Source organism: Coturnix japonica, chromosome 17 (assembly GCF_054131305.1).
Source record: "Coturnix japonica strain WE chromosome 17, WE-NBRP24, whole genome shotgun sequence".
Taxonomy (NCBI): domain Eukaryota; kingdom Metazoa; phylum Chordata; class Aves; order Galliformes; family Phasianidae; genus Coturnix; species Coturnix japonica.
The window spans coordinates 14,253,208-14,274,463 of NC_140679.1; the positions used below are offsets into that span (position 1 = coordinate 14,253,208).

The window sequence follows — 21,256 nt, forward strand, 5'->3', positions numbered from 1 at the left end:
GGGGGGGGGTTCAAGCAATGGGGGTTTGCTGCAGGTTGGGGGGGGTTCAAGCAATGATCCAGCACAAGGAAAGATGTAATGAGGGCTCTGAGCATGGAGGTGGTAAAGTCTGATCAGGGTGCTGACTACAAGTGGGCATTAGGGCTGGGATGCAGCAGGCACTGCAGGACACACTGCTCAGCAGCTGGTGTCCATCTGCTCCTCCTTTGTCCCTGCTGTTCCTGCTGGGACAAAGCTCCTGCACTGCAGGGAGAAGCCATGAGCTTGTGGCACTGCATGCAGCTGGGATCCATCAGCTGCCCTGGCTCTGGGTGATGGGAGCTGTTCCTCATCTGGTGACAGCAAACCTGGGGGGGAAGGGAGGGGAGTTGGGAGGGAGCAGCATCCTTCTTCTGTCCTTCATCTGTGTCACTGTGATAGCCAAATCCTCTCCTCCCTGTCTCCTTTTAATTGAGGAGGTAAGGATGCTCTGGGGGGGGGGGGGGAGACACGACAGCAGAGGGCTCATCTTCATGCAGAGCAAGGGCTGGTGTGGACAAAGCTGCAAGACCTCAATTCTTTTGGGGGTTCCAGATATATATTTGTGAGCTGATCTATGCCCTCATGCTTTGGAGTGTACTGGAGCGTGATGCAGCGCTAGGACCAAGGTACTGAGGCTGGAGAGGGGACAGTTGAGGTCACTGCCTGTAGAGCCCATGGGGGAACGTACCTCTGTGTCCCACCTAACAGTGAGAGACAGTGACTGGTGCAGAAATCAAGTCCCATCTTCCTCCCAGAATTAGCACTGCTGTGATGTGCTGTGACATTGCAGGGAGTGGCCCAGCTCCGCGTGGCTGAGGGAGGCTATAAATTCTGCACGAGCCTTATGTAAAGGCTTAGGGAAGGGGGGGGATGGCTGTGGTTGGAGGGCAACTGCAACGTGTTAACCCTTTGGTGTGCTGAAAGCTGCCCATTTCCACCTCCAGTTCCAGCCCGAGGCTCAGTGCTTCTTCCAAACCCAGCCCAGATTCCCCTCCCTGCTGCATCCTCCATCCCTGTCCCCATGGCATGCTCCAGCAGGCACAGAAGCTGTGACACAAATCCCTGGGTGTAGCACATGGTGGTGATGCTCGCTCTATTCCTGGGTTGATGCAATGTGTTACTGGACCTGGCTGGAAGGCTTTTTTGGCAGGAAGCAGCAGTTAAGGGTTACCACGATCTGGGAGCTTCTCCATCATTTGACTACTATCAGCTCTCAGTCACCCTGTCTTTAACATATGGGGGTTTGTATCTATAGGGTCCCACTGGGGGGCTTTGCTGCTCAGGGACAGGGGAAGAGCCAGCTGAGCTCTGCACTGTGCCTGCTCTGCTTCCATATCCCAACCAGTGGCTTATAAATAAAAAACCCCAACAGCTGCCCATTTGTATTCCACTCACAGCTGCACTCACAGCGTGGCCAGGGTGTGAATGGTGCATTCCTCATCCCCACGCCTCATCACAGAGCGAGCTCTGCACCCTGAAAGCTGCTGTTCCCAGGCTTGGGGCTGAGATCAGGCAGCACAAACACACAGTGGGCTCAGAGCTCTCCATGTGTCCCAGCCCAGCAATGAGTGCTGCTGCTCGAGTGCCGGCTTTGTTCCATGCAAGCTTGCTGCTTGATTTAATTAATTAATGCAAATCGAGACTTGTGTTAAAGCCTCCTTTTAATTACCGTAGCATCTAGCGGAGCGTGATTCTTTTTCCTCCCTTTTTCTTGTGTTTTTAAAGGGAAAGCAAGGCCTGGATGTGCAGCACCCGCCCCACTTCCCAGCCAGCAGAGCTTGGAGCCCTTTGATCGGTGAGTACACGAGTTCACATTGCTCTATTTCTTTCCCATCAACTTCCCTCATCACAGAAGCAAGTTGTTGTCATCACTTCCAGGGCACCTGAAGGGAATAATGGGTGTTTCTTTGTCAGTTTTCACTCTGAAACCCCATTGCAGCTTGCAGCAATGCCCTGCTGGCCCTGCATGGGACAAGAGGTGATCCCTGAATAAGCAGGAAAAGAAAAGGATGCAGGGAAACTGAGGCACTGGAGGTGGAAAAGGGTTGTGTGAGGTATCTCTAGTTTCAGGCTGCCCCAAAGCATAATGGAGGGATCATTTGGGGTCATTTCCTCTGAGTTTGGGAAGCATGGGCTGAGCTCAGCCCCTATGAAATTGGGACCATAGGTGCCCCATAAGCCCTATGCTGGGTTACACGTGGCCTCAGGTTGCCTTTGTCTCCTCAAGTCCACAGCAGCTCTCTAATAATATCCAGCACCCAAGGCCTGGGTTGGGTTTCTGGTTTATTTATTCTTAATTAAATGAAGCACTTAGGTTAGCAGTTGTAAGGTAGGCATGTCTCTCTGGGTATTGATTTTAGAGTACAGCAGCAGTTGGGTTTATTGCATAAAAGACAGCCATGCGTTTTTTCCCCCAGCAAGGCTGCCTTTGTTTGCTTGCTCTCGCAGTTGTAGTGAATGTGCCCGGTCTATTTTTCTTTTAATATAGGTATTGATTGATTAGGAGCTCAAATTAGTGGGGAAAAAAAGGGATCAGACAGCACTGAGCAAATGTTAAGTGTAAGCATTGTTTCCATGCTGAGCAATTCCAGGCAGCCCACAGAGCCAGAGGGATGGGGTGGGAATTAACCTGTTTTGAAGCCAAATTGTTGATGGAGATGGGAGAGAATCACTGATTGTCCTAAAGGGATCTGGAAGCTGAAAGAAGCTCATGGCAGGACTGGAGTGGAAAAGTGCTTTAAGATATATGTGTATGTATATATGGATTTGGTTCACAAAACCAAATAGATAGGAAGGGTTTGTGTTTATGGTGCCTAACACAGATCTCATCCACATACAGCACCGTGATTCTTTATGGGGCGATGCTTCCCTACAATGCCCATTCAAAGGAAAGCACTGTAGGATTTTCCCACCTCTGCAAGAAATAAGTGAAATCCATCACTGTTTGACTCTGCATTGATTTGTAGTTGAATCTGCTTTGATAGCAAGCAGCCTGAGAGCTCTGCATTGAGTATTGATGCAGAGTTTGTTCCTAGTGAAAGCAGGATCGCTTTGGGGTTGCTACCAGCTCATCTGTTTGACACAGGGGAAGTCATGCTCCTTTAAGAGGATTTCCATCCCTCAACTCCTCCCATCACAACACTTCCAAGCTACATTCTGTCGTGAAAGGATGGGAGTATTTTTAACCATATCTCGCTATGGAAGTATTAATAGCACAATGGGCCTTGCTGAGAGAGCTGAAACCATATTTTAAATTCAAGGAACTAATTAGGAACCAGGGATTAATTAGTGCTATCCCCAGCTTTTCTTCCCCTCGCTTCATTTGCAAAGAGCTGAAGCAAATGTCTCTACTGGAATCTTCCATCTCTACTGAATATTTTATGGCTTCTCTATGCACCTCTCTTCCATGTGGTTGTTGAAAACACAGTCTCCTTTGCTCTATCCCACCTGCAATGACTGACTGTCACTTCTGAAATGGAACTCGTGTGTCTCACGTTGGCTCACACACACAAAAACTAGCATAAAACCTTTCACAGGGCTACTCTGCAGCCCCTCAACATGGCTCTCACACCCTCAGCACTGGGATATGCACAGGCATCCTCAAATAGCAAAGTGCTCAGTGCTCCATATGGAAAGATATGTGTGTTGGGAGCAGAAGGAGGAAAGCATAAAGGATGCTGAGAGCAAGGAGAGCAAAGCAAGGTGAGGAGACCTTCAGGACAGCTTTCACTGTACACAGATTGCTCCTATCAGGCAGTTACCATGCAGCCTTTCTCTACCCCTAAGCATAAGTTTCTTTTACTGCTGTCTCCTCTCACAGGTTTGGATTGACTCGGATCAAGCAGAGCATTGGATTTCTAGCTTTACAACATGCTTTATTCTTGTGGTCACCGTTACCAGTCTCAGAAAGTACTTGTTGCTAATATTACTTACAAAGGTGCTTTAAAACAACCTCTAACTAATAAGATGTCAGCCTATCCACCACGTGTGCTTAAGCGTGGCACTTCAATGCTCACAGAGCACGTTTTCTCACTGGAGACTAAATATTTTTGCAAGTTAAAAGAGCTGCCGTGGGCTGAGTTGTCACCTAATTATGTCAGTCTCTTTGTGGAGTATTTTGATAATCACATCAGAGTGGGGGCTCTTTAATCTTTGTGCTACATCTAATCACGTCGCGTCCCAAATCCACATGTACAGGGAGCTCTCTGGATGGGCCCTCAGCTTTGCTTTTGCTCTGAGAGCAGAGTTCAGGTGGTGGAAGGAGTGTGAGTGCTCTGTGCTCTTTTTAAGCTCTTCTTAGTGGTGAGGAGCCTGGGAGATAAACAGGGCTGCAGCCACACAGTGCCAGGCTCGATGGGAGAAGAATCTACATTGAATCCCAGTTAAAGTGTTGATAAACAATAATCAAATGCAACAAAAGCTTTTCACCTCCTTCGTTCTCATTGAGATTTGACACGAATAAATTCCACATAAACAAGCGGGTTCCAAAAATAAAAGCACTCATGCAATGAGGCCAAAAATGAGATCGTCCCCGTGTTCCTCCAGCTGCTGAGAGCTGTTCCTCCTCTTTGTATTGCAGCAGCTCTTGGAGCTCTTGGCTTAAATTGGAGCTGGTGGTGGCAGGTGGCACAAGGAGTCTCTGCATAACTGACATGTAGGAGCTGAGAGCAGATCCCAGTTCTGACTCCCAGTGTGTGTTGCCTCTTATGTGTGAGAGTCCTTATCTGAAATAGAATGTTTTTGGCTGTAAAGCTGATCTGCGGAGGGAGGTAAGTTACATTCAGGTCTTCTTTATCTTTTGGCTTTTTTTTTTGTCTCAGGAGATAAGATGGAAAGCTCAGAAAACAGCCCCAGCGTGACTTAGGGTTGTATCCCAGCCTGCAGCCCTTCTTCAAAGGCTGCAAAGCAATACTTCACCATCATCTCTCTAGGGAGAAACAGTGACTAATGGCAGTAAGGCAGGTACCAAAGGAGAAGCCCAGCACCCAGAAAGCATTACTGCCTTTGGGAAATCCCGAGATCATCCCAGGATAAGCTTCCTAATATTACTGAAAAGCATGAATAATAAAGCATCCAACACTGATCTGTGTAAATAACAGCGAATGATCAAGCAAAACACAAGCTGATGTCATGATTACTTGGCTTCTTTGTCTTCCAGCAGCATTTAATCCAAGCATTTGAGATGCTTCATTGCAAAACAAGCGTGTTGTGTGTGATATCAATATATGCACTGCTGTTATTGAGCCTGGAGTGCTGTGAGTGCACAAGGCATGATCCCAAATGGCCAGGCAGGCAAACCATGTGGGACCTGGGATCCCTACCACCCTCCTAAAGGCCTAATGGTTCTGCTGTATGAAAATGGCTCTTCTTTGATAGAAACCTCTCCCATTTCCAGCAGCCAGGCGGCTGGATGTGGTTTCCATGGAAATAGACGTCAGATCAGTAAAAGGAGAGAGAGGAAAAAAAAAGAAAGAAAGAAAGAAAGCAGGGCAAGTGTTTAAAATAATCCGTGTTTTGAAAGCTTTGGATGTTCCTGTCACAATATTAACCTTCCTGAAGGTAGGATGGTTGGTTTTTCGGTGCAAAATCCTATGCATGAGATGGGTGGGTCCCTCCAAAAGCTCCTTGCTTTGGTATATTGGGTACAAAGGCTGCTGTGCTGGGTTGCCATTAGCAGGTTTGTAGCTATCTGCCTTTATAGTGGCTTCTGGTGTTGGCTGAAGTGGCTGCAGCGTGGCAAGGGATTGCATGGTGGTTATTGTGCATAGCATGCAAAAAGAGACATTGGTGAGCATAGCACTCATCTGATGGTGTTATATGGGAAAAGGAACTCTCATTTTGCAGCCAAGGGTGTCATGTCTCTGTCACGGGTTAACCATGACAGTCTCACAAAGATCAGGGCGGCTTTGCTGCTGGTGTCACCTCTTTAGAGAGCTGTTGTGCTGCTGGCTGACCCCAAAACCACTGCCTGCTCCTATAGGGGCCCTAACAAGGCTGCAGCCTTAAGGTGGCTGTGGTTCTGATGGATCATAGGTGGGCAGTGAGATGATGGAGATCAGTGCTGGCCTGAAAGACCAAGCTAAGAGCCAAGAGCCCCAAGTGACCACCACCCCTATAGCTCCAAGGGGCTGCAGTACTTCAATAGGGGATGAATGGGCAGTACTTCAATAGGGGATCAATAGCGGTAGGTTACATCCCGCATCCACCCGGTGCTCGGCAGACAAAGGGAGTCCTGCATCCCCTCCGGGATCCCTACGAGAGGCAGCACAGCCCATAGGACAACACATAGAGGAGAGGCACGGAGCAATGCGGCCCCATATCCTCCATAGGGCCACGGCCGGACCCCGGTATATAACGGGATACGGAGGATGGGGGCGCGGAACCCCCCCCCCCCAATCCCGCGCGGTCGGCACGTGCCGCTGGGCTCGGCCAATAGAGGGGCGGGGCTGGGGGGTCACGTGACTTTGTTTGGCGCTTTTTTGTGCGGTGAGGGAGGGGCCGGAGCGGTAGTGGGAGCGGAGCGGCGGAGCGGGCAGGTGGGTGAGCGGGGATATGGGGGGGGGAGGGGGATGAGGGGTTAAAGGGGGGTTTGGCAGCCGATTTTAGGGCGTTATGATGGGGTTTGGGGACTGAATTAAAGGGCTCGGGGGGGCTGTTGGCTGTGGGGGTCGCGGTGATGCAGTGCGAGGCTGATGGAGGGGCTATAAGGGGGCTGACAGGGCGGCGGCTCCTCAGCCGATGAGGGGAGGGGTCTATAGGGGCTCCTTTGTAGGGTCTCCTCTATGGGGTCTTATTTATGGCGGCTCCTTTTGTCCCTTATCCCCCCTTTCGTCGTGGAGACGAAGAGAGAGAGGCTCAGCTGGAGACAATAGGGGATCGCTATGAGGGAACCGCCCCGATGGCGGCTGAAAGGGGGGGGGGCGAGAAGAAGAAGAAGGGGCGGCCGCCCACCCCCCATCCCGGCTGTCAGCACCCCGCCATTGTCAGCTGGGGAAGGGGCGGCTCCCCTAAAGCCTTTGGGGTCTTTTCCCTGTGGGGTTGATGGGGGGGGGCAGATGGGTGAGGGGGGGCGGCAGTTGGTTGGGTTGGTTATGGGGGGGGGGGGGGGCGTCGGATGGTGCCCGGATGTTGCCGTTGGCTCCGCCCCCCTTTGGAGCCCCCCGCCCGGGCGCGCGCGCGCGCCGCCATGCTCGGCCGTTTGAATTCGGTGCGGTTGAAAGGGGCGGGGCTTCGGCTGCAAAGAAAGGCGCTGATTGGCTGGTGGAGCGGGGCAGCGCCCAATGGGGGGGGGGGGCCAGAAATAGGGGCTGGGGTCGCGCTGATGTGGCTGGGTTTGTGTGTTATAATGGATGTGGGTTGAATCAAAGGGGGAATAACGTTGTGTCTGCTGATGTGACCCATCTGTGTGCCATCAGATCCCAACCAGCAGCCATTCAGATGCAGGTTTCTTTGTTTTCCAGGTCTCTCTAGTTAAAGGTCTCCTGTTGACGGATTGCATCGGTCATGGCTACTTCTGGTATGGAGCACTCAATGCTCTATTCTATTCTATGTGCTTTTCTCTAACACAATTGAGCTGCATTGAATGTGTAATGAATTGCTTTCTCGCCCTGCTTCTCTCCCATCGCTAGGCTGGCTGTTAAAGCATCCCCCCGAGTTACTGTTAGCAGATAGGATGAGGTTCATCTGGCTGCCATCTGCTCAGCTAACAGGGCTGTCATGCAAGCATGTCTCTGTGATCAAAAAGGAAACAGCACAGGGTTGAGGTGTCTGCTCTGAGGTCTTCAAAGAGCAAACGCTGCCTCAATGTGTTTCTATAGGAGCTGTTGTCAGTTCTTGGCTCTTAATGAATAAAACACCTTATTATCAGACTTTTCTCTACAAGGAAGGGAACTTTTTTCCCTATTTGGAGTCTTGCCATGCTAGTTTTTGTGTGGATACATAAGGCTACAATAGCATCAGGTGCTTTAGGATGCGGTATCCAGGAAGAACAGCAGACAGAATTGTCCACTGCCTTTTAAGTAGTGGTGCTGTTGCTTAAAAGGCAGCTATCGGCTCAGATGCAGCTGTCTCCTTAAGCCAGTTTGGTGGCATTGAATTACTGAAGGCTTGCCTGTGTTAGCCAAGTCAATTTCCTGGCTTCAAACCCCACTGAGGGTTGTTGTTGTTGTGTGTGTCCCTAGATATCCAAGTGAAGGAACTGGAAAAGCGTGCCTCTGGGCAGGCGTTTGAGCTGATCCTTGGTCCCCGCTCGAAAGAGGCAGCCCCAGAATTTCCTCTTTCTCCCCCGAAAAAGAAGGATCTGTCATTGGAAGAAATTCAGAAGAAACTGGAAGCAGCAGAAGAGAGACGCAAGGTATGTTTGAAACAAGAGATGTGCAAGCAATGGGATTCTCTTAGATGGAATTTCTTACTGAAGTCAAATCGTTGACAGTTTATTTGTGGTATTACATTGTGAATGTTAATTCAGCTTCGTTAGGAGCTCAGCTTTGTCTTTCCAAAGCTTTATTTCCAAAATGGTTTTGAATGGTCACTTGAAAAGCAGGGGAGGTATTTAGCTGGGAGGGGAAGCTGTATCAAGAAAGAAGCTGCTGTTGAGTTAAATCTATTCTGTTAAGGATTTGCTTTATTCCACCTAATCAAGTGGCGAATCTGTAACTAGAAGCCTCATGAATGCAGTATTTTGAGGTAAGTTCCTGCTCTTCAGGTGTAATTTGGAGTCCTTAGATATGCAGAGACTTGTTAAATGAGGTGCCTCCTGTGTGACCAGAATTGCAATAAGCCACCATTTTGAGATGCAGGAGTGTTCTAGGAGAGTTCTATAAGTGCTGGCATCAAGTATCCTGCTATGGTTTAACCTGGGAGGCAGCTAAGCACCATGCAGTCATTTGCTCATTCCCTCTCTCCCTATTCCCAGTGGGGTAAGAGGGGAGAACTGGACAAGAAACTCAAGTTGAGACTAAAAAAAAACATGAAGATATGAGAAAAGGAAGGGAGAAAGGGTTATAGTTATGGTCATATACAATGTGTGTATCCATATACATATCATATATATATATATATGATATATGAGCAGTTGCTCACCGCCCACTGACTGATGAACTTCTTTAAACTTACTTTCTGCATGATGTCACATAGAATGGAATAGCCATTCTTTGGCCACTTTAGATTGGCTGTTCTGTTCCCTCCCAGCCCCTTTGCTGGCAAGACAGTAGGAGAAGCTAAGGAAACTGAGCTGTCCTTGGCTCTATGTAGCCCTTCTTAGCAACAATTAGAAGCATTTGTACATTATTGTTGCTTCAAATCAAAGCATACCATCATTCCAAACACTACTGAGAAAAACAACTGCGTCTGCTGAAATGAAGACCTTTCTGGGTTGTTTTTACTGGGAAATATCCCCCCTGTCACGACTTGAGTTATGATAGAAATTTGCTTTCCTGTGTGGTTTATAATGGTGAAACGTAAGCTGTGGGGGTGGAGAAAGTACTAGGGAGCTTTGTATTGCATCAGGAAGTTGTGTTGTTCTGAACAGCAGAAAAACCTCTTGTTAGGAACTGCAAGAACCGGGGTTGTAGTTGTCCTCATTCATCCGCTTTTATGTTTGCAATGTGCGTGGTCTGTTTGTAGTCTCACGAAGCAGAAGTCTTGAAGCAGCTCGCTGAGAAACGGGAGCATGAAAAAGAAGTGCTTCAGAAAGCGATCGAAGAGAACAACAACTTCAGCAAAATGGCAGAGGAGAAGCTGACCCACAAAATGGAAGCTAACAAAGAGAACCGTGAGGCACAAATGGCTGCCAAACTGGAACGCTTGAGGGAGAAGGTGGGTGTAGAGTCCTGGTTCTGTCTGGGAGGGAATGTAGCAATAAAGATAGGTAGAGCCAAGTAAATGGCCAAGTGAGGGAGCAGGCAGATAGCATTCAGTGCTATGTGGTATTCTGATTTTGAAACCAGATCATTAAATCCCCAGGAGACTTCAAAGAAACGCTCCTTTTGGGGAGGTGATGGGGTATGTGGGGTGACATTGGGCTGCTTGCTTCCAGGGAGCTTCATTCTGTAGCCTTCTTTATAACCCCTATTAGGAATCCTGCTGTGAGCTGAGGGGTGGGAAGCAAGCTGGGGCTCACTCTGCTGTATACCCTGCCTCTGGGCTTGGGGGGCTGATGTGTCCCTACTCATGTCTTTCAGGATAAGCATATTGAAGAGGTTCGAAAGAACAAAGAAGGCAAAGACCCCGGTGAGGCCGAAAGCAACTGACTTCATTCTGGAAACTGACATTCTCCCCCTCCTCTTAATATCCAAAGACTGTACTGGCCAGTGGTTTTGCTTTTCGGTTTTGTTCTTTTAAGTTTCTAGAAACTGATGTAGAACTGTAAAGTTAGATCCAAACTGTATGCTTTCTTTGGGGACTAGAGGGGAGACCTTACATGTTTCACTTTTTCTAAGGTTGTCTTTCCAGTGTAGCTATCTTGTTGCATCCTTTTCTACTCCAGAGCGCTTGCTGCTGGATTGATGGCTAGTACTGTATCAGCTCTGTAAGACATTTGTGAAAGGAATATGTAGTATACTGTTCCATGCTGAATATCTGTTACACTTCAGAAAATCTGACTGTCCCAGTCTTTTAAAATACTGCTGTAACTGAGTGACTAAATAAAGCTGCACAGTGCTGTTAACATGAGAATGGTTTCTGAACGTGGTGTATAGAGTTGGCTGAGGCCTCCAGCAGGGCGTCCTTCCCCAGCACTGCACAGAAAAGCTCTGTAACAGCACTTTTCCTTACATCTATGGGCAATGCTGCATAACTGGCTCTTCCCTAAAGCGCTTTCATTGTCTCGGTTTTACAATCAGAGCTTTGTTTTGACACCTCAGCAGTTGTCAGCTGTTATTTGTTTTCCTTGAGATGCTTTAGAACCAACCTCCCTTCAGATGCTGATGCTCGGACAAACACATCTTTGTTGCCACATGACTCTGATCTGACCCTTGTGTTTGGTTTTTATTTGGTAAGGGCTTTTTAGAAGATAACTTGTGTTATTGAACTGGGCCTTGTACCACTTCCTGCAGCATCACAGAGCTTTGGTAAAAGCTAAATCCCCCCCTCTATATTGGCATCATGTGCTTTTCAGGAGTGTCTGTATTGTGCTGGTGCTTTAAGAAACCAAGAACCTTCTTTTCCTCTAAGATCACCATCTTAATCACAAGAACTCAATGCTGCTCTGCACTAAAGACAAGACTGCAGTTAGTGTGAGTTTGTCACCCCCTTTTCATTATGAACAATGCCCTGACCTGAAGCAATTGGCTTCTCATAGCAGGGAAGCTCAGCATTGTGCACCTTCTGTCAGGCACAGAGTGGCTGGGCTTTGAGGCCGGTCCCATCCTGCCTTCCCAAAGCTGTGCCCTTGATCTTTAGGGTTTGCTGCTGTGTTTATTCGGGTTTCCTTCACACCTGGATCATCTGGCTCCAAGCTGGTGACAGTTCGATGTTTGGAGCATGGAAAACAAGGTGAGGATTTCTTTTTCTTCAATGGGTTTTAACTGAGTCCTGGGTCATTTGTATCTTTGGGGTTTGCTAATGAGGAAACATTTAGGGAGCTTTTGTATTTCATGCTTAGTGCTTTTGATTGTATTGAACTTGTACTTAACTAGCCAAAAATGGGGGGTGTGGGGTAAGGCTTCAGCTGAAACAAAAGTTGGCCAGTACAGTGAAATAAAGCCAATGGTGACAGGTGGGATGGCTGAGATGTGTGTGAAGGCTGGTATCATAGATAACAGCTTAAAACAGGCTGTGTCTGCCAGCTGCAATGGGGAATGGGGCAGGTTTAGTGGGGTTTAGAGGCCCATGTTACTGCAGTGGAAGCAATTTGTGTGCAAATCCACCTGCAGGAGCGTGCAATGAGTTCCATGTGGAGACAAGCTCGAAGCAGTGAGTGTATCCTTACTGCCTTGTAGAGGCTTTAAGTCATCTCTGAATCACTTGCTATGTTTAAGATCATAGCAATGAAATCAGCTCTTGAGCTTAATGTCTTCATCTGCTGCCTGAACAAAACCCAAGTACCCCTAATGCTGGAAGCCCCCCCCCCCCCTTCCTTTAGGGGGAGGAGAGAAGGATGACAGCGCTGCCAAAACCCAACTGGCACTAAGAAAGCAAAGGCTTTGAAAACCCGAGTTTCTGCCTTGCCAAAAGCTGTCAGATGCAAAGATGAAGGAACAGAAGGGCCCAACTTAGTTCTTTCCTTCTGCTGCGAGTGGAAATGGAGCTTAACTCCTTAGAGAGGGGTTCTGAGATGGGAGTGAAGTGAGTACTGAGGGAGGAGGAGGAAAATTGCTTTTGTGCTTAGGCAGGAAAGTGGCTTAAAAATGACTGCAACGAGCTCATAGACCGAGTTACAAAAACGATGGAGCCTTATTCTGGGAGGCAATGGAGGTACAGGGTTGGATTAATGGTAAATAAGGGAATGATACAAGGCTTTCCGATAGGCGGAGGCCGAGGGCTGCTCTATCGCTGCTCCCTGCGATGCCCTCCCCGCGGGGCGGCGGCGTTTCCCGGTGGGGCGGAGCTGGTTCGACCGCTACGGAGCCTCCGTCGGAAAAGGAGCCGCTGGGGGAGCTCAGCAGGTGAGGGTGGGCGGCTGGGAAGGGGAAGGGAGGACAAGGGTTGGGATGGGGGGGACCCTTGAGGGGTCGTGGGGAGCTGGGCTGTGCTGCGGGGATGCTGAACGCCGTCTGTGCGGTGGATAAAGGCTGAGGCTGCATCCCATCCCATCCGGAGGGTGTTGCTGGGGGCAAGAAAAACTCCGAAGGAAATAACAGGCGTTAAAGGCAGCTTTGCTGACATCTCACGGGTGTGTGGGGGCTGTTATTCCGAGCTTAAGCCGGGTTAATGATTGCTGGCACAGTGCAAAACTTGCTCTGCTCATAGCGAACATTGCTTCGGGTTTTGCAGCCAGAAAGAGCTTTGCTTAATTAAATCCTGCTCTGACAAGTGTCAGAGCCTGCACCATGTCCCGGTGTCTTTCCTGCCCCCTGCTCTGAGCACGCATTTCCCCTGGCAGCTCCTAAGGGCTCTTTGCAGCATAACTGTCAAGCTGAAGCCATTTCCCCATACGCAGACACAAGGATGAGCTCTTTGTGCGACACCAGGGCTTTGTTTGGAAAGATTTTGGAAAGATTTGGTCAAATCAGCCTCACCCGGGCAGTTCTGTTTTTGCTAACAGCAAAAGCTGTTTGAGATCAGCAGGTCTGTGAGCATGGAAGGTTGGCTTTCCCTGGGCACCTTGCCCGTGTCATAGGAGGTCAAGCAAGGACAAGGGTCAACCTGTGCCGGTGGCTGCTGTTGGTGCAGTGCCTCGGTCACCGGGCAAGGTGGGGAAATAACATTGAAGAGGGAAGCCAAGCAGTAAACAACTGATTTTGTTTGCATTTCTGCTCCCCAGCTTCAAGCAGGCCTGAGTTCTGAACCTATCTGCTCCATTCTGATGAGGAAATTCTAGAGGTGGGTTTGTTGTTTCTGTCGTTTCTTGTTTATAAACCCAGTCCCATTCCCTCCCCCTCCTATTTCCAAACTTTGAAGAGCTTTTCCTGGCTGAGCTGTACTTGAAGTGACTGAAGTTGGCAGGAGTTGAGGCTTAAAGCAGCACCGGAGCTGGGTTGGTTTCTTCCCAACTTGTCTGAGCAAGAGTGGGTAACGGGTGGGGTGGGGGATCACCTGGAGCAAATTCCATTCAGTTCTGAAGGCTGCCATGGAAAGGCAAAACAAGCTGGGGAGGCTGCCTTTATCTCAGTGGGGACAGCAGCTGCAATAATGTAAATATGGAAAGCTTGCTCACAGAGATTACGCTGCTGGACATCAGTGATGCAACCGGACAAACTCAGGCTGCACTGTCTTTGTGGGAAGCCACATGGAAAATATGGAGCTGGGAAATGATGGTGAGAACTCAGAGCAGCTCACTCACACGTCCTGTTTCTGATGTCACAGTTATTTGTGCACTCAGGAGGATGCAGCTTGGGAACACAGATACTGCAGGCAACCAGCAAGGGAAAGTTGGGGCTGTTGCTGGAGGGGGAAGTTGTTAGAACACTCTAAACTGCAGGGAGGGAGTGAGATGAACTTCTCTAGGAGCCAGTATGCCCTGGAGGGTTAATTACCTGCTCTTCCAGCTGCTGTCACCTGTATGGAATAGGGCACACCGGTGGCACTTGTGAAGCATCCATTCCCATTCCTTCATATTGCTGTTTTTAGTCATTTAGTGATAATGAGGCCACTCTTTAGTCATGCAGGATTTTATATATTAGAGGGGGGAAAAAAAAACCACATTCAGGCAGTTTCTATTGCTGACTTTAGTAAAGTTGTCCTTTTGTCCCAAGGTTCTTTTGAGCAACGAGAGCTGTGCTGTGCCTGTGCCATGGCAGCGATGGTGGCAGAGAAGCTCAGCCGCCTCTTCATCAACGTGCGCCAGGTCCCACAACTGCTGGCCCCCCCAGTGCCCACCACTGTCAGCAGCTCCGAGGTGCCAAGGGTCTTCTGGAAGCCTTACATCCACACCGGCTACCGGCCTGTGCACCAGACCTGGCGTTATTATTTCTTCACGCTCTTCCAACAACACAATGAAGCCATCAATGTGTGGACCCACCTGGTGGCCACGCTGATCCTGCTGCTGCGCTTCCAGCAGCTCTCCCACAGGGTGGATTTTGGGCAGGACCCCCATGCCCAGCCTCTCCTCATCATCATCACAGCATCCATCACCTACCTGACGTTCAGCACGCTCGCTCACCTCCTGCAAGCCAAGTCTGAATTCTGGCACTACAGCTTCTTCTTCATGGACTATGTGGGGGTGGCCATCTATCAGTATGGCAGTGCGTTGGTGCACTACTACTATGCCATCGAGCCCAGCTGGCATGAGAGGATCCGGGGCTTCTTTATGCCTACAGCTGCACTGCTGGCCTGGCTGTCGTGTGCAGGCTCCTGCTATGCCAAGTTTCGCTACCATCAGACAGCGTGGCTGCTGAGCCGGCTGTGCCAGGAGGCACCATCAGGCCTGGCCTACCTGCTGGACATCAGCCCTGTTGTGCACCGCATCTACACAGCATCACCTGCAGGGCACACAGACCCAGCCCTGCTGTACCACAAGTGCCAGGTGCTGTTCTTTCTCATCGGTGCCTTTTTTTTCTCCCATCCTTACCCAGAGAAGTTTCTCCCTGGGAAATGCTATTTCTTTGGGCAAAGCCATCAGATCTTTCATGTCTTCTTGGTGCTTTGCACCTTGGCACAGATTGAGGCTGTGGTGCTGGATTATGAGTCCAGGCGGCACATCTACTCCTCGCTGCAGGGTGACCTGGCTCAGCACTTCTCTGCCCTGTGTGTGCTCACTGTGACCTGCTCCGTGCTCACGGCTGCATACATGGCACGGAAGGTGAGGGACAAGCTGAGCTTCAAAGAAGACTGAGATTTGGGGCAGAGTAAGGGATGCAATGGCCAAAGGATGCTCTGAGGAGAGGAAGGAAGCGCTTTGCGGACTGTCACTTGGCACTGCTCTCTCCAGGAAGGGAGAATAAGAGCTGCTCTTCATGCTTTTTAATTCAGAATTAATCCCATCGTATTCATGCAATAGTGCACTGGTTTAGTTCCTATATCTGAATAAACAGATAGAACGGTTTGTCATTGTGGTGCAGCCTGGTCTCTGCTGTGCCCTGTGTGGTTTGTTCCAGGGGTCCCCAAAGCTGTCCCCTCCATCACATCAGCAGCAGTGGGGCTGCATTCCTTTTACCTGCAGATGGGACATTGCATGGCCTCTCCCAGCCCTGCCCTGCTTTGCATCTCTGTGTGTTTCCAGGAAGGCTGTGTGGAGCAGTGTGTTGCAGTGCAGGTGAACAATGAGCACTGCTCCCCTAGTTGAAGATGTTATCTAGCAGGACACTGTCCAGCTGCTCAGATAAGAGCTGCCTTTGCTAAATCCTTGCTTCTTTTCCCAATCCCCTGCTTTGTTTAGTAGCAGAGCCACAACTGCTGCCCTCTGGCTCCAGCACTCAATGCCAAGCAGTGCTGTGCCAACCAGCTTTTGTCTGAAGATGTTGAGGCACGTCAGGTTGGTATTTCTTGGCAATCAAATGTCGCCTCCTTTCATCTGCAAAATACCCAGGCCAAGAAGTCCTGAATGTTATTGAGCTGTCTCAGCACAAAGCACGTTAGTGTGGAACGTTGAGTACCCTACTGCCTTGCAAAGAGCTTTTTACAAAGGAGAAAGGAACTTGTGCAGGAATGAAGGGTGTCCAAACCAAAAACCACCTTAACCCTCCAAGTAATGCCAGGGCATCCTCAAATAGTGCTTGGGAAAGCGGGTCCACCAGTCTGCACCTACTGGGATGGGATATCATACTGGGATGGGATATACTGCATGGGATATCGTAGCAATAACAATAGATCCCATACACCAGCACTGAGAATGGTGCAATATCAGCACTGCGTCTCTGTACAGTGCTCTGCAATCCACCTCCTAACGCAGTACTGCTCCATTTTGCAGTCATGGGCAATGCTAAGTGGTGTGATTGTCCGAATTTGTCAGTATTGTAGTTCATCCTTTGTGACCCTGATGCAACCATGGAAACAGAACTATCAGAGTGAGCCTGCGCTATGCTGACAGCCCATGCCTGATGCCTGTGATCTCGTTATCCAGTTGGTCGTTGTGGGTCAGACAAATCGAGTAGGGAATCAAAATCAATTCTGCACATGAAGTGCATGTTGCTGATGAGTAGGAATGAAAAGGCCTTGGGAGGATGTTTCCCTGATCAAAGGAACTTCAGGGAGTTTGACCTAAGAATACCCAATTTAGTAGTTAGATAAAGGATAAGGTTATTTTACAGCAAAACGAACTATGGTAAAAGTGAATGGTGTGACATCTTGACCTGAAAGAAAGCAGTGCTCTGTCCTGGCACTGCTAAATGCTGAGTATTGGTGTGACAGCCCATGTAAAGAGTTATAGCTGCAAAGTACCTGCACTAAAGCACAGAACAGCACATCACTACCATGGAGCTGTCAGGGGATACTTCTAATGCTTCCTCTAACACCAAACAGAGCTTCAGCATCTTTGCATAGGTTGGGATCCATCTGTGGACTGCATGGATGGATGAAGATCCCTCAGTGGCAGCAGGATGATGCCCCAGTGTTGCTAACTGGAGAGCACTGGTGGCACAGCCGGAGCAATCGAGTGCTTCTCTCACTGCCACCCAGCTGTGAAATCGGACGTGACCTATCGACTGATCCTCAGACCGAAATGAAAAGGTATCGATGGGATCTTTGGAGCTGCTGTAGAGGAAGCGCATTCATCCTATGCAGGACACTTGTGTTGGTGATGCACTTTAGCAGGGCACTGATCAGAGAAACCTAAAGGAGCGTTTAGTGCCATGTCTCAGCCTCATGCTGGGCTGCTATGGACCCAGCCAGCCCTTCCACATCTCTGCTTATGCTGGGAAGTTCCAACACAGCAGATGTGCCTCTGTCCTTTTGGGGGTGCAGCAAAGGTGAAAGGAAACATAACTGGAAGGAAGCTCAAGCAATGGATTTTTCATTTCTAGCTTTTCTTTAAATATGTCCCCCCCGCATCCCCCTAAATATTAATTTGCTCACAGTTGGACTGTGCTCGGAGCTGCAGCAGACGGACCAACACATTGATTTTCTCCTCCCTCCATCCCCAGCAAATATAAATTCAAGTGTGCAGAGCCTGCACTCCACCAATTGCTCCGGTGGGGACATCAACAGTTCAACACACGGATGGAAGATGTCAGGGCTTGTCAGTGGACACCATAGAGCTTAATGTTACACATTTTCTGTAAAGAAAGGTATGTTTTGTTTCTAATGTGCTGTTTATCTTAGTTTGTTTCTCTTTTATGATGTCTGACACCTCTTTGTCTGCCAGTTTGAAAGTGTATTTTCGTGTTTAATTGTGGTCTTAATGTAACATTTCCTCTGTAGTCAGAGGCAGAGCAGCCACAAGAATTTAACATCCATTTACTTCCTTAACATTCTTGTTTTACAGCACGAAAACTAATCACATTTGAACTGAAAACTCTGTGTCAAATGACCTATATGCTAAAAAATCAGATTATGCTGCTTTTAATGTGATTGAAGTCCAAACAAAGTAACGTTATATCTACAGACAGAACCGTTTATGAAGCCAGCAGATAATTTTTTGCACAAGTCATTCATTTTCTCATAGGCTCGTGGGCAAAGGTAGCAGCACTTGGTGCTTGGATACTGTTCTGTACTTCAAACAGAGGTGTCATGAAGCAGAACTGGACTGGTGACGGGGGGTTGTTTATTTGCTTAGCACTAGGGGACAGGAAGTATTTTCTCTGTTTGCCTGCAGATACCTTCTCAGGTATCCTACAGATAAATATCCCACTGTCACAGTGGCATCTATTGGATGATGGGGAAGCAGATCCCTGCATGTCCAGTCCTGCTGTGAGGCAGGCACTGTATTTTCACTGACTCAGATGCATTGGGGGTGCTGCATACCTCATAGTTACATCCTTGCCTGAGTGTCTATTAGTGATAAATTAGACACAGGTGGACAACTTTGCCTCATAGCTGAGGAATAATAATGCCTACAGTGCCAACGAGTAGTGTCATGTTGCAATTGACACCGTGTGATGGTGTCATCCGTTTTATAATGAAGGGCTGCAGCTTTTACAGTTATCTGATGCTTGCTCTCTCATACGTTCCAGTGTTAAGATGGCACAATAACCATGGGAGACTGGAATTTCCTTGGAGGCATTCTGGAGGAGGTTCACATTCACTCCACTATTATTGGCAAGATTTGGCTAACCATCCTCTTCGTGTTCCGAATGCTTGTCCTTGGAGTGGCCACTGAGGACGTCTGGAATGATGAACAGTCAGAATTTATTTGCAATACTGAGCAACCTGGCTGCAGGAACGTGTGCTACGATGAGGCCTTTCCCATCTCTCTCATAAGATACTGGGTCTTGCAAGTTATCTTTGTGTCTTCTCCTTCTTTGGTGTATATGGGTCATGCCTTATACAGACTAAGAGCCTTAGAGAAAGAGAGACAGAAGAAGAAAGTTCAGGTGAGAGTGGAACTTGAAAGCACTGAATTAGAAATGACAGAATACAGGAGAAGGCTGGAGAGGGAACTCCGGCAGCTGGACCAAAGGAAGCTGAACAAAGCACCCCTACGAGGTTCATTGCTCTGCACTTACGTGATACATATTTTCACCAGGTCTGCAGTGGAAGTTGGTTTCATGATTGGGCAGTATCTGCTTTACGGGTTTCGCCTGGATCCCCTTTATAAATGTCACAGAGATCCATGTCCAAATGTAGTCGACTGCTTTGTATCACGACCAACTGAAAAGACAGTATTCATCCTATTCATGCAGTCAATAGCGACCGTATCATTGCTTTTAAATGTCTTGGAGATTATCCACCTTGGATTCCGTAAGATTAAAATAGGTCTGTGTGGGCAGGAGGAAAACAAGGATGATCGTGGGAATTTCTATACAAACAAATGCAAGAAATACTCAGTGATACCCCGCTCTTCTCTGGGAATATCTGCAACTCCTCCAAAAACTCTCCCTTCTGTACTTGGTGGTTATGCCTTTTTAATGGAGAAGCAAACAGACACTGCCATCTACCCAGCCTTAAACTCTGCTCCCATCTTCCAGCCCATTCAAAACAACCACGCAGAAAACAGAGGCAATTACACCCAGCACAACCAGGAAAACAAACTGCCCAAGAAAAGGCCAGCTACGAATGCTTTAGCTGGTCAGACTCCGAATGCCAGCACAGAGTGCAGGGAAGGTTTGCTGGGCAGACCTGCGACTGAAAGGAGGAACTCGCAGAAAGAAGCTGATCAGAAACACCTCCTTGCTGGTACTCAGAATGCAGATACAGCTTCGAGAAGCTTTGCTGAGATGCTGTCGCAGCCTCCCCTGCAGCCTTTTCCTGTTGCCAGCCTCAGAAGACAGCACGGAATCATCTCCTCCTGGAACTGCTGCACAGCAGCTGAGAGTGTTGGATCCTCCACAAACTCCCTTACAAAGAGCAGCAGCAGGAGACGGAGCAGCCTCAGTGCAAGCCAACTGCCCCCCAAAGCTGACACCCGGCACCCCAGCCGCCCCAACACCCCTGATTCAGCAGGGGAGGCCAGCACTGGCTCCAAGCAGAGCAGGGGCTGTGGCAGCCCCCAACCACTGCCCTTATCAGGGCGGCTGTCGCTGTCAAGCAGTGCAAGCAGCCGGAGAGCCCCCACCGACCTGCAGATATAGCATGGCTGCCCAAGCACTGTGCTTGGGTAACTGCTGGGCTTTGTGATAAGAGCAGCCCAGGAGCAGCTTCCTCATTCAGCTTTAACCAGTTCTTCCGCAGAGGTTAAGATAGAAGCTCAGCCCTTTGCTTTTAGCTCAGTAACTTCTTGCTTCGCTGGCGATGGAGGGATGGCTTCAACCTCTGTGCCAATCTTCTGCATTAACCTTCCAGCTAAGGAGAACATATACATCATATACACCATATACATAATATACACCATATACATAATATACACCATACACAACATATACATCATATACACCATATACATCATTTACATCATATATACATCATATACAACATATACATCATATACATCATTTACACCATATACATCATATACATCATATAAATCCACATACAAAGCCACACAGGAGGAGAAGCTGGGATTACAATAGCTGGTAATATGTAAGCAATAAACATAAAAGAACAAATTACAGTCTCAGAATCTATTGTATGGAGACCAGTAAATGAAATGAGGTGGAAGATCCATTCACTGCAGGTGTTTCTCCAGCAGCTGCTGTTTGTGTTCTCAGTGTGTGTGCGTTCAGCTCTGTGTAGATGTAGGGTTGGACATTTTGGATATATTTAGGTGCTATTATGCTCATTTAACCCCATGCTGTGTATGTGAATACCCCATTTGCATTTGACACCTCTATAGCAAAAAACGTGTTGACTTCACAGCTTAAAGAGCAAAGAGACAGCACTGAGGGGCTCGTATGTAGCAGCTCAAGAGTCTGGAAGGTTAGAAAGGAACCCAAAGGGCAGATATAGGGCTCTGAATGGGTTCTTATTGCCAGCCATATAGACCAACATATCTATATAGATACAGGTATAGATACAGGGCCAGGCCGAAGCCTGCAAGCACCGCGCATGCGCAAACCTCCCACAACCGGAAGGCCTAGTCGCAGAGATAGAGACCGGGACTTCC

The 21,256-nt window shown here is 48.6% G+C and overlaps 3 protein-coding genes across 6 annotated transcripts; all 3 read left to right on the forward strand.

Moving 5' to 3' along the window:
- The first annotated feature begins 1,525 nt into the window (after positions 1-1,525).
- Positions 1,526-10,695, forward strand: STMN1 (stathmin 1). Of its 4 annotated transcripts, XM_085518100.1 has the most exons (6): positions 1,526-1,816; positions 4,601-4,790; positions 7,482-7,537; positions 8,202-8,374; positions 9,646-9,837; positions 10,203-10,695. In XM_085518100.1, the coding sequence occupies exons 3-6, from the start codon at positions 7,525-7,527 to the stop codon at positions 10,269-10,271; spliced, it is 447 nt and encodes a 148-aa protein (XP_085374226.1). In that variant the 5' UTR covers positions 1,526-1,816; positions 4,601-4,790; positions 7,482-7,524; the 3' UTR covers positions 10,272-10,695. The 4 variants fall into 4 exon arrangements, with proteins under 4 accessions (XP_085374226.1, XP_085374225.1, XP_032304810.1 ...); XM_085518099.1 differs by lacking the exon at positions 4,601-4,790; XM_032448919.2 differs by lacking the exons at positions 1,526-1,816; positions 4,601-4,790 and adding an exon at positions 5,458-5,580.
- Positions 10,696-12,541: 1,846 nt separating this feature from the next.
- PAQR7 (progestin and adipoQ receptor family member 7) lies at positions 12,542-15,664 on the forward strand. Its single transcript, NM_001323224.2, has 3 exons — positions 12,542-12,626; positions 13,445-13,503; positions 14,376-15,664. The coding sequence occupies exon 3, from the start codon at positions 14,414-14,416 to the stop codon at positions 15,452-15,454; it is 1,041 nt and encodes a 346-aa protein (NP_001310153.2). The 5' UTR covers positions 12,542-12,626; positions 13,445-13,503; positions 14,376-14,413; the 3' UTR covers positions 15,455-15,664.
- Positions 15,665-17,703: 2,039 nt separating this feature from the next.
- GJA9 (gap junction protein alpha 9) lies at positions 17,704-20,759 on the forward strand. Its single transcript, XM_032448915.2, has 2 exons — positions 17,704-17,843; positions 18,729-20,759. The coding sequence occupies exon 2, from the start codon at positions 18,750-18,752 to the stop codon at positions 20,283-20,285; it is 1,536 nt and encodes a 511-aa protein (XP_032304806.2). The 5' UTR covers positions 17,704-17,843; positions 18,729-18,749; the 3' UTR covers positions 20,286-20,759.
- The last annotated feature ends 497 nt before the right edge of the window (positions 20,760-21,256 follow it).

What these genes read in the sequence shown, in the direction of transcription:
- STMN1 (XM_085518100.1), top strand. An exon ending in CAGCAGAAGAGAGACGCAAG is followed by an intron (nt 8,375 to 9,645) that starts GTATGTTTGAAA and finishes GTCTGTTTGTAG; the next exon opens with TCTCACGAAGCAGAAGTCTT. An exon ending in TGGAACGCTTGAGGGAGAAG is followed by an intron (nt 9,838 to 10,202) that starts GTGGGTGTAGAG and finishes CATGTCTTTCAG; the next exon opens with GATAAGCATATTGAAGAGGT.
- PAQR7 (NM_001323224.2), top strand. Translation starts at nt 14,414, where the DNA reads ATGGCAGCGATGGTGGCAGAGAAGCTCAGCCGCCTCTTCATCAACGTG.
- GJA9 (XM_032448915.2), top strand. Translation starts at nt 18,750, where the DNA reads ATGGGAGACTGGAATTTCCTTGGAGGCATTCTGGAGGAGGTTCACATT.